This window comes from Solea solea, chromosome 10 (assembly GCF_958295425.1).
Source record: "Solea solea chromosome 10, fSolSol10.1, whole genome shotgun sequence".
NCBI lineage: Eukaryota > Metazoa > Chordata > Actinopteri > Pleuronectiformes > Soleidae > Solea > Solea solea.
Window position 1 is genome coordinate 23,773,378 of NC_081143.1, and position 12,451 is coordinate 23,785,828.

The window sequence follows — 12,451 nt, forward strand, 5'->3', positions numbered from 1 at the left end:
TTCAGAAGATAGTGGATCAATGAGTGTTTTTTTAAATAAATAAAACAGGTTTTCTTGATTTTTCAGCTTCTTAAATGTGAATATTTTCTGTTCGGTTTCTTTGCTTTTTTATGTTTAGAGCTGCAACTCATCGATTATTTTTTATAATCGATGAGTTGCAGCTCTAAATGTAAAAAAGTTAGATTAAGTCAATGAACGACACAAAAAGACATGGCTTAATTGAGACGAGGACAAATCCACGTGTTAGGATTCATTGGAAACGGTTCAATATATTGGATTGTGTTACCGGGTGTTATCTACAGCTGGTGTCGATAAAACTAAAGTGCCACTCCTATTTATTTATGTACGGCATTAGTAAATAAGACGCATGTTTCATATACTGTGTTCACATACAAGACACATTTTAATTGACATTACATAAAGTGTATTAAAAAAAGTAAAAAGATCAGTTTATGACCAGTAATGTTACCTGAAGAAGACATGATCAAGACTTACGTTACACAAACGTGTGTGTAACGTTCATCAGTGTGTGATTTTTATTAATTCTTCTTCTTCTTAAATGTTTTAAAAAGAAAAGTAAAAATGCTTAAAACTACACATTAAAAAAAAACAAGGCTCAGTTGATAAAGGGCATAAATTATATATCTGACATCGAGTGAAATTCCGCCCGCAGACAAAATAAATCCACTTTGGTGAAGACTGGTCTCTGAGTGGGTGTGTTACTTAAATTGATAATTAAATTGTTTTTTAACACATTTTTACATTTGCACACATGGAAGGAATGTATGAATGAGCAGGAGGAAGAAAACACGAATCGTTATTCCCCCCCTAAAAAATCACAAGTAATCAGTGCTGTGATCTATTGTTCTAGTGGATTTTACCTGAGTGGGTAACGTTCTCCTGCGTTCTACTATGGCTCTGTTTTGTTTAACACTTCAAGTACAAGAAAGGGAACATCTATTTTTTTTTCCACAGCTCTGACAACTATTATGTTACCTGAAACATAGAAACGTCGTCTTTACTCTGCCACGATGACGATGACAAAAGGTCTAGACAGCGACTGGCTGAACGAGTGCTGGAGCTGCCACCTGAGCAGCAGCAGCAGTAGCAGCAGCAGCAGCAGCAGCGGCGGCGGCAGCGGCAGAAGCAGGTGGAGATGCTTTGCCTTTGTAGCCCAGCGACAGGATGTGTTTCTGCAGGTGAGTGATCCACTGCTCCTGAACCGACAGCGGGCCGTGAAACACCTCTTCACAGAACCTGAGGAGCAGGAGAGAGAATAATAGCCACAATATCAATGTCTGTGTTGAAAATGAACACAATCATCAAGAAAAGGGTCCCGCGTGTGACATTTTAGGAGGGTTCATTGGCACAAACTACCCCTAAGTATGTTTGTATAAGTGTATAATCACTTTAATTTGTTATGGTTGCTTGTGCTCATGTGTTTTTGGGCCTTTCTTTACGAGGCCACCGTGTTTTCTCGAGCAGCGTGACATGTGTTTCCAGTTGTGAGGCGGAAGCTTGAACCTGCTTTACACTCACAGCGCAGTGCGCCAAAACATGATGTCAAGTGTTCACAGGTCATGAATGAGTGTCTGCGTTGGTCTTCTGGATATTGTCATTATGGGGTGTGTGGGTAACTTAATTTGCGGTAACTCTTCACAGATTTGTGATTTTTTGTGGATGTGGCGCGGTGAGATATGGTGATGATTTTACCGTAGATCTCTGGGAGATTTTATGACCAGGTGTCTTTTCATTCCATTCACATTTTGTTCTGTTATTAATCTATTGTTCCCACTGCCAAGGACCACAATCAGAAGATAGCGGCGGTGCAGTGCATTCTCTCCTTGTTTCATTCAAGTTTAATGTTTTATTGTGGCACAGGCCACTCTTAATATTTATAATTACAAATCACAATGTGATAAACGACCCCATTTGAATGCCACACAGTCCAGCTGCTTCTGTTTTGTTTATTATTTTCAAAAATTGATTCATCTGTCTATTATTTTGTTGATTAATCAAGTACTTGTTTGGTCTCTAAAATGTCAGAAAATGTTGAAAAATGTTGATCATTCTTCACCAAAACTAAAAATGATGATGTTCTCGAATATCCTGTATTGTCCACCAACCAAAATGATTTTTTTGTTACATGGAGCAAAGAAACCAGAAAATATTCACGTATAAGAAGCTGAAAGATCAGAAAACTTGCTTTAATTATTGAAAAAAACACGCCAACCTATTACTTTGTTTATCAAAAAATAAACAATCGAATAATCGTTGCAGCCCTACATCATTCTCTCCTCAAGACATCAGCACTGCTACTCTACTACATATCTATATAACTAATATAAGCTAAAACAATTACTCGATTCATCGATTATTAAATCGATTACTAAATTAATCAACTATTTTGATAATCGATTCATCGGTTTGAAGCTTTTTACACGATTAAAACAGGATTTCTGATTGTTTTAGCTTCTTAATTGCGAATATTTTCTTCATTTCTTTGCTCCATGTAACAAAGAATTCATTTAAACTGAATCATTTGCTTTGTGGACAAAACAAGACCTCATTATTTCCAGGTTTGACAAACGCCGATCAACAATTTATAACGTTTTCTGACATTTTATGGACCAAACGATTCCTCGATGAATCGAGAAAATAACTGACAGATTAATCGATTATGTAGATAATCGTTAATTGCAGCTCTACCTGATAAGTAAGTCAATTCTTTTAAAGCAAAATCATTTAAATTATCTTTAAAGAACTGCTTCAGAATCATTTCTTCGTTGCTCACTGAAAAACGTACCATTCTGGTCCCACACTGCAGCTTGAACTTCTGTCCTTGCTCTGTGTAAGTTTGGCGAGCGTTTGTAGGGAAAACGGCTGGAAGTGCGTAACTTCGAGCTGAAACTGACAACTTTTTGGCTTAAACTTGTCATTAGGGTGTTTAAGCTGATTGCACAAAGTAATGGCAATAAAAAAAGGCATAATCTGAGCTTATACTGGTCCCCTGTATGACCTGCTTTCACTACACTGGTTTTTTTGGCAACTGGGACATCGTTTTTGCAGAAAAATGGAAAATCGGTTTAAGGAGTCGACTGCTGGCTTTTACTCCCGTTGCTTCATTCACACACACAAACCCCTGCTATTTTTAACCGGTTGTGCAAAGCGACATAAGTCATTAAAAATCCACTTTAATCATAGCATGTTTGCTACATTGACAGCACGTCCAACAAAAGTTATAGTGTTGCTTTAGGCAGCTTCAAGGCTGTTAAAAATCCTTTAATACCACAGTCTGACTTGATGATATATGTTCTGTATGTTTTCTTCAAGGTCATTCATGAAGTTTAATGTTCCCATTAAATTGAAATATTCAAACCTAAAATGACAGCTTTTTTATTAAACGTATTCCCGATAATCTAATACACATTTCCCAAGAATTGAGCTTGGCATACTGTGGTATGAACCTTCTCTGTACACGTATTTAAAATACTAACAATATATACATGCCACATTCCTGACAAATCAAACTGCTGAAAATCACACTATGTGCCTGTACCCTGTTAGTGCATCATTCTCAACCCGATCCCGAACCCCCTAGTAGAATTTCAGGAAATATCCAGAGTCTGGACACTTTCCAGGTTTTACCGTTAACATATGACAAACACAGTGGGAGACCGTCTGGATCAGGCGCTTTCACAACAGTAAGATAAAGTCCAGACCATCCAGGTGAGCGGTGCCACCCGAGTCGCTCATGCACGCCAGAAGCAGGACACTTGTCCACAAGTGAGGAAAAGTTCAGCAGAATGTAGGGAGCAACTTTTGTCAACATTTGTGTTTTCACATAAGGACAATGTCCAGACGAAAGAACTTAGATTGAATGAAAGTCTTTGGGAAAATGAGCTTACTTCTCACTTGATTTTTAACACGGGTAAATTTCTCCTGAGGAGTTAATGGTCTTAACCCTTTAACACCAATGGCGTGTTTCCACCTCCATCGCCTCGCCTCATCTCGCCTCGGCACGGTTAAGCACAAGCACACTAGCACAAGTACTTCTTTTTAGTACCTGCTATAGCGAGGTTCCATGCAAGCCGAGTAGTCACTATGCGTAACTGCTGGCCACTGATTGGTCAGAGTGCTGTCACAGGAAGAGACGTCTGACACAAGAATCAAGCCGAACAATGCCGAACTGTAGATCAGTTAAAAAGACTTAACAGGAAGGTCATGCAGGTCATGCAGGAAGTAGTGAACAAATCTTTTTAATTAACTGATTCTAATGATTCAGTTACACTGAAAACAACTGCTTTACAAGTCACTTGTCACTTGTTTGCGTGTGCCAAGCGTAAAACAAAGTCACCGCAGTTTCATGCAGCCGTGCAGTGATGACTCCACCCACGTTGAGTAGGTACTATTTTTGTAGTGGAAAACCAACCTAAACCGTGCCGTGGCGAGGCGAGCTGGGACAATAGTAGAAAAAGGCCTCAAGTGTAGCGCACTTTGCACTTTACCGTAGTTAGGCAACAGGTTGGTGCTACAGGAACAATTTCAATAGTTTCTGAAAGCGGACAATTTGCACGTCAAAGTCAACGTGTGGTTATTTCACTCGCACTGTTTCAGGAAGCTGGAGAATCAGCGTCTTTGTCACCAGAGAGGAGAGAGTGGGAAGAACACCTGTACATAGTTTGACATTTTTGGCCTGTTTTTGCTTTTTGACACAAAAGCTCAAAAAAATGTTATTTTAAATATGTTTCATACGGTTCCAATTACTAATTTAACATGCAAAATCTGTTGTTCATTTACAGCTGCAGTGTTTTTCTAAATTAACCTTTTTGTTTTTCTTCATTTTAAATGGTTTAAACTGTTTTTTTTAGCATGCAGTAAATTGTAAATAACTGCCAGATATTGTTTATTGTATATTGTTTCATTGTGGAAAAATAGACGAAAGCACAGGAGATTATCAGGTCCTTTTATGGTTAAATTAAGCAAAAGAAAAGGCACATGAGAGGGCACAGTGTGATTGACAGTTGGTTTTGACCAATAGGTGCCTGGTTGCAGGTGAGGTCCGTGAATTTTCAGATTCAAATTCCAAATCTCGAGGCTTCACAACAGGAATTAGTTTTGCAACCTTTGACTGACCTGCACTTGAGTGAGTAGACTTTGCCCACCAGCTTAACCAGCGGCGTTAATGGAGGCTTTGGCAGCAGAGCTGGGATGCTGCCGGACCGTGACGGCTGATGATTTCCCTCCCCTGTGGGCACTTTGCGTTTTGGTGGATGGACACCTGCAATGTCACAGAGAGGCGTTATATTAACATGCACAAGAATCATTACAGTATATAACACAGTATATCGTTTCTCACCCCTTGGAGAGCGCACACCGGGGTTGCTGTGGGTTGCAACTGTCCGTGTGTGGCCTTGCGACTGTCTGGATGAGCCCGCCATGGCGCCAAAGTCCTCTCTGCTCGCCTTGTGCTCAGGCCTCCAGCTACCACCCAGCACAGAGTCAGAGTCTGTGGACAGTGAGGGCGAAGCAGCACTTTTCTGGGACTGCAAGAACAAATAAACGGTACGGTACATCAATAGTTTGAAATATATTCCAATCTGACTGAACACTACTTTAAAAGCATTGTCTAGAGCACAGCCCACCTTCTTGATATAAAGGTCTCCTGTACGGTAGCGTCGTGTTATTGCTGCCACTTTGACTGGGTCTTTCCGGATCAACTCACTGAGGAGCTCAATTGGCGAACTCGCTCCGTCTGCCTTCCACTCAATGATTCCCAGCTGTCGGAGGTGGGCCCGTGCGTGACTGGCGAGGGCCTTGCGGTTTTCAAAATTAAACCCACAAAGCTCACAGGATGTGTCTGACACAAAGAGGATGAGACACTTTTTGGATGAGTTCTTTAGGATGAGCATTAGTCATGTATTACCAATTTAGTGAGATCATTTTGCAGTGCTAGTACTGCATGACAACTACGGTATAATACCATCTATTCAACTGGCCCAATCTCCCACTGCCTTTAATGATTTCATCTCTAAGCCAATGCCCTACGACGTGTATCTGCATTTTGTTGCACAGCCGTAGAAAAACAACAAGAGACAATTACATAAAATTGCAGAGTAATGATTACAGTGTGTTTTTTGTGAGATTACGAGGAGAAAAAAAAGATTAAACCTTAAAGATCAAGTCTGAGTTACAAAACAAGTTGGCTGGTGTTTTCTTATTGTCTTATCTGTTGTACTCAGCCTCATATGTGAGGCCTTTGGGGTCATACTTTCCATGTTCACTGCTAGGGTATCATTCATCCCCTACCGCTATATCCTCCACATGAGGCTCCCGTGGGGGGCGCTGGTGCCACTTTGTCATCCACTCATGCAGACAAAGAATCTACACACAAATCTAGTTTGATTTAGCCGTGCTTTATGCATGTGCTACACTGAGTGTGAATGGAACAGCAGAAAAGTGGCTTGCTGTGTGCACGGAATGAGATAAGTATGACCAGGCCCCTTCACAGATACAGTTAAAAGTGTAGTGTGTAACCTTTAACAGTGAAAAAAAGCACACGGGGAGTGATTAGACAGATGGAGGCACCAACAACATTGCGCTAGTAAAGTGAGACAGCTGCAAACAGGTTGGAGTATGACTGAAAACACAAAGAGGCGTCAAAGAAAACTGGTTTGATGGGATAAATGTTTCTTGCCCCCGCCTGCCCCTGTTCTGGCGCTGTATACAAACAAATGCTTCCATCAGTCAGGTCTGATAGTATTGCTTGTCTGAGCTCATTTGTTAAAACATTTCTGTCTACACAGACCAAACAGAGGCAGGATAATAATAATAATATTAATAATAACAACAAAAACCAACCAAAACTTACACACTGTAGCTTTAAATGTTTTGAAAAAAGGCTCAGAAATCTCCCAAAACTGGTGGACACACTTTATAAAGCTTGAAGTGGGCTGGTAATGTCCAGTGCGCAGTATTAACACTTCTTAATTTGACTATTTGGCATCCCAACACTTTTATTTGCGTACTAACACTTTTATTTGCATACCTGCATTTTTATTTGCGTAACAGCACTTATCATAAGATTCCAGGGGTGCACTGTGCATGTGACTTGGCATTCACTCATTCTCGTGAGAGTCTAGTGTTTGTCTGTAGTGTTTAGAGTTTCTATTTTTTATTGTTACAATATCTAAGTGTTTAAAAATGTTCATTAATGTTTTGTTATATTCACTTGCCACATTTGTGTGCTGGAAGACAGCAGAACAGCAAGACACCACATAAAATGCTGTTTGAAGTTTAAATCACTGTTGGAAATGTTGAGGATAATCGAAATATACAAGTTGGCAAAAAGTATTTAGTTTATTATGGACTAGACATTTAAATAAATAGATGTTGTGAACATTACTAATATCTTCTGGTCTCTTTTATTTACTGAAACATAATAATTTAGTTCATAATTTAGTGTTTAATGATTTAGTAATACAGCAATGTGCGCCTCATATGGATAAGGGGAGTCCTGGCACTTACGTTTTCCCCACTTCAGACTCACTGTATTGAGTGCATTTGTCAGGGGCTGTTTTCAACTATGTACTCAACGTATTTATGGCACCAGGACAATGTACGCAAGATTGATTCACTACATATAACAACACCGTTTATTCCTTGAAGGCAAATCCACCACTATGCAAGGAAACACTTCACAGTGATTTGAATGTCTTACCAGGGAGCGAGGTCCCACTCTTGCCAGACGCGGATTTCTCTTTCATGGAATAATCCAGAGGTGTGTTGCAGTTGTTGGAGGCTGGTTCCCTTGCCTGAGGGCTATCAAGAGGCTTTTTAGAGCCTTGTGGGGTCCGTGTGGCTTTGCCTGATGCCGGAGACCCTTTCCTGCTCTCTTCATCCTGCAACATGACCTCGTTGAGGAGGTCAATCGGCGATGTCTTGATTGACCAGGTGAGGCCAAGCTGGCGCAGATGGGCACGAGCGTGGCAGGACAGGGCTTTGCGGGTGTCAAACAACTGGCCACAGTAGTCACAAAGGACCGTTGGTGGCATGTCTGTATCTGTGGAGGTAACTGAAGGGATACATCCACACACAAATGAATGAATGGAAAGTGAATGTAAGGCTACAACCATCTCACTACTTAATTTTAAAACGTTTTCAGATTACAATGCATAAATCAGGTGACCATTCATTAGGCATGCATGTGCCAATGTTAACAAGAAGCTGGTAGTTTGCTGCAGGTTTTTTTTACTTAGTTTAGAAATGACCACTAACAAGAAACAACAATGATGAAAAGTAGGGCTGAACAATTAACCGTAATTTTTATCGAAATCACAATACGGTGTACTGCAATTTTCAAATCGCAGGAGGTGCAACATCTGTCAAAGCCAAAATGTGTGTCAAAATATAATTTTAGTTTAATTATTGACCGGACCTATACACATCTTATTCTAAAGACTGAAGAGAAGATATTTGTTTCTCTTAGATCTGCACAAATATCACACAGTAATCATGCTTTTTGAATGAAAATGAGAATAATTATGTAAAAATGACAATTCCCTGTAATATCGCAAATCATATCGCAATCGCAATTCCTGTCAAAATAATCGCAATAAGATATTTATTCAAAATCATTCAGCCCTAATGAAAAGTAAGAACAAGAACTTATGTTCTGATGATGAGATGAATGTGAATGTAAGAGTTTGGTTAAAAAACGTTCAGGAAGTGAATGGAAGTATCTGCCTCATTGTTTCTGCCTGCACAGACAATAATAAACTAGAACAGATCCAGCAGCCTTCATTAAAACATTTTAAAATGTGGATGGCAGGTGTATCCAGAGCAGATTGTTGTGTTTTTAAATGAAAAGGGACTCATTTGGATGTAGTCTTACTTAACTCACAGTACAAAAGCTACTAAACAACCAGTCTACGCCAACCAATGTTACAAAAGAATGGTTGACTACTTTACCTGCACTGGAAGGCTTTGAAAAACCAAGAGCACTGGGCGACGCCTGTATGGGTGAGTTCCTACTGGATGCCCCTGGTTGAACAGACACCTCCATTTCCACAGGCTCAGGCTTGGGCTTTCTATGGAGGGGGTCCACTGCAAACCGAAAGCCTTTCTTAGCTTTAGGGGCCTTGTTAACAGGAGCTGGAGAAGACTGCATGCCTTTTGAAGGGCTCCGGGATTGGCCCAAGGCTGGAGAAAGAGAATTGGCTCGTGCTGTAGATGCCACTGCAGATTTTTTGGGGGGATGCATGGCTTTTAACATGCCAGTATTGATCAGCTCCTGGACAGTTTCGATTGCAGAGGCTTTCCCCATCAAATCAGTCACCCCAATTTGACGCAGGTGACAGCGAGCATGGCAGGCCAAGCCTTTACGATTCTCAAACTCTTCCCCGCATAGAATACAAATACGATCCTCTGCTGCTTTAGGTCGTTTACTGAGGGGAGAAGAGCGTGGAGAGGACAGATCAGAGGAACGTTTGGAAGGGGACTTAAGGGGACTGTTTGAGGTGAGTGACTCCTGGTGTCCACTGGCGACGGGCTTGAGGTCCTCGTCCTCCATCATCTGATAGAGAAAATCAATGGGACTGCCCTTAATCTCACTGTCAGGGACTCCAATCTGGCGCAGGTGGGCCCGAGCATGACTGGACAGGCCCTTGCGTGTCTCATACCAGCAGCCACAAAGCTGGCACACATGGACCTCATTATGGGTGTCTTAAATTGCAAAAATAAAGAAAACAATGGGAGAAAGGTCAAGTCAGAAATGTTAAAACAGAAATGTTACATCCATAGCCATACAGTTGGGTATTTTAAGTGCCATCTTCCACAAACATCTACTCACCTTGCTACTTTCAACATTTCCTTAAAACATTTGCTACAGAATTCAGCCATACCTAATCTAATAGGGGCGTCAGTTTCCAGTGGTGCCCACAGTGGTTTGGTTGTCGTTTGGCGCACAGAGGATGACGAGCTGCTACCTTCAGCATACTTAAGACCAGGAGATGTTGGTTCTTTAATTCTAACAGGAGATCTAACTGGAGATCCTTCATGATTATGTGGAGATGACATGACTCTAACTTCTGCATTGCAGGAAGAACTCTTGTCCCCTGGTGCTGAGAGAGTCCTGGACTCCAGCTGCGAGGGGACAAGGGGCGGCTCAGTTGTAGATGAGTCTGCTTTGAACTTTGGGTAGGAGCCATCTCTCTCCTGGATGAGCTGGTAGAGAAGCTCTATGGGAGCTCCACTGCTCTCTGACAATGTCACACCAAGCTGCCGCAGATGGAGGCGGGCGTGACTTGACAGTCCCCGTCGTGTCTCAAAGTATGTTCCACACACTTCACATATGACTGGCTGTGGTGTTGCTGTGGGGAAGTTCAGATGGGAGTCTGTCACCACAGATTGTGTCTATAGTCAACAGATATCAGTTGTCTCTTTTTCCTAAATTTAAAGTCAGCGTCTTTTGTATCACACAACAGCTGATTGTTTGTGGAGGGACTGTATATGTGAATGCAAATGTCCACAGAAATGTTTCCAGATTCTCCTGCTAATTCCCTAATATAATCTCCAGTTATGTCAGAGTGATCTCATGTGAGAACACAACAGGAGAAACTTAGGAGAATCCACAGCAAGTGAATGAGAATGAATGAGTGTCCTGCTTCATGAATACTCAAGCCAGGCTCCACCCAACTCTCCTGAATTCTCCGGAGGTTCTCCTGATGCTGTGAATGTGTCTGATCCAGCGCCTTTGTTGGCCGAATTTGGGTGGCAGAAGGTGTCAAAATGCATCACGGTGAATCAGCAACGTCTGTCCCAATTCGTAAGCTCCTCCAAATGTGGTACTTTTGTTGTGAATGCTACAACAGGTGGATTCATTGCAGCCAAACAAATCCAAAAGTAGATTGCCTATCTAAAAGCCATCACATTTATAATGGTCAAAAACTCAGCAGCAGCAGCCTTTTTGGTGTCAACTAATTCAAATGGCTATTTTTAATGAAGCAAGTCATTGTTTTCATAAATTAAGCCAAGTTAATGGTGACATTAGAAATGTATCCACTTGTGCCGCAATATCACGGAAGAGCCATGACGCAAATTTCACCGATTCCATAGTCAGATTTCCAGTCAGCTGCATACCCTGAACTGAGACGCAGCTCATGCTTCGCTGCATTCATCATGTGTGAACGGCAAACTCAGAAAATGGCTTGCATGGAAGAAATCCATAATGTGATGCCTCTAATGAACAAATTCATTTATATTATGGATATACATATAAAGTTTTAAAAGTGATATGAGCGATGAAATGCTTACTGTGACAAATGATGTAGGTCTCCATGAATAAAGTAAATTATGTGTTTTGTTTTGTTAAATAAAATACCTAATATAATGAGTAATAATCCTACTGTGATACTAGGAGTGAGATCTAATGAGGGGGATGACACAAGACAAACAGATGCAATCAATCAAGTCTTGGTGTGACATGAAAAATAATGTGACCGTATAGGTGTCTCTCTTACCTTGTGCATCAGTGTTTGCTGACATGTTGAGAAATTACTTTTTAAAGGATGAAAAAATTGACTTCTCGTCGACCCTGTGATCAGTGCAGTTTAAAAATAAGAGAAAAAAAAGCATTACTATATTTGACAACACAAGAATAACTGGATCAGCACGGTTTAATAATATTGTCAAAGCTTTTCAAAATGAAAAACATAGGGTATATGAGTATAACCAAAATAACAAACCTGTTGTTCTGACAGACAACAGCAGCTCGTTATGAATCATCTACACATCTGCAGGTCCTAAGTTTTTAAATACTGTTCACTGTGAGGAAAACTTGTTTATTTTTTGTGCATAATTCAACAAAATAATCTCTAAGAGGAAAAAGGCAGTGACTTGTGGTAAACTTGTAGTTAAATTAACGGATCTTCTGACACGGCAGCTAATGTGGGTAACTCTCATACTCCCTTTGTAACACTCGTACACCATGCTAACGTTAGCGACTCGCTAGCAGTAGTTAGATTTTCATCTTGAAAGAAACGTCGAACAAGCGCAAACACTGCGCTGCCGACTAGAAACTAGCGTTAACTCAACACTTACCAGCAAAAGTATATTTTATCTAAAAGGCTAAACAGACCGTCTCAAAATAAAACAAGAGCTTCACAAAGACAAGCTTAGCGGAAGTACAGTTCCCCACATTTCCGGTGCTGCTGTGTTTTCATATTAAAAGAAAAAAAACCTATATGACAAGCTGTCGCAAACTCAAGCAGCATGGACTCGATAACAGAACTACACTGACACCTAGTGGACAGCAGAATCTTAAAATACATTATTTGTGTTAGAAAAAAAGATGGATAAGACTGAGAAAGACTGGGAGTAAAATAAGAAAGTAAATAAAACAAATGTGCTGGATTAACTGGTTTAAAGAGGAAACAGTGCAACTAGAGAGGAG

General features: G+C 40.7%; 1 protein-coding gene across 5 annotated transcripts; it reads right to left on the minus strand.

The window, feature by feature from the left end:
* Positions 1-384: 384 nt before the first annotated feature.
* wiza (WIZ zinc finger a) lies at positions 385-12,204 on the minus strand. 5 transcript variants are annotated; one of them, XM_058641171.1, is made up of 10 exons: positions 12,100-12,190; positions 11,745-11,823; positions 11,520-11,593; positions 9,903-10,370; positions 8,971-9,723; positions 7,721-8,074; positions 5,646-5,860; positions 5,360-5,546; positions 5,137-5,281; positions 385-1,257 (listed from the first exon to the last, which is right to left on the minus strand). In XM_058641171.1, the coding sequence occupies exons 3-10, from the start codon at positions 11,542-11,544 to the stop codon at positions 1,050-1,052; spliced, it is 2,355 nt and encodes a 784-aa protein (XP_058497154.1). In that variant the 5' UTR covers positions 11,545-11,593; positions 11,745-11,823; positions 12,100-12,190; the 3' UTR covers positions 385-1,049. The 5 variants fall into 5 exon arrangements, with proteins under 5 accessions (XP_058497154.1, XP_058497155.1, XP_058497153.1 ...); XM_058641172.1 differs by lacking the exon at positions 11,745-11,823 and having other exon boundaries at positions 12,100-12,204; XM_058641170.1 differs by having other exon boundaries at positions 11,745-12,198.
* Between the last annotated feature and the right edge of the window lie 247 nt (positions 12,205-12,451).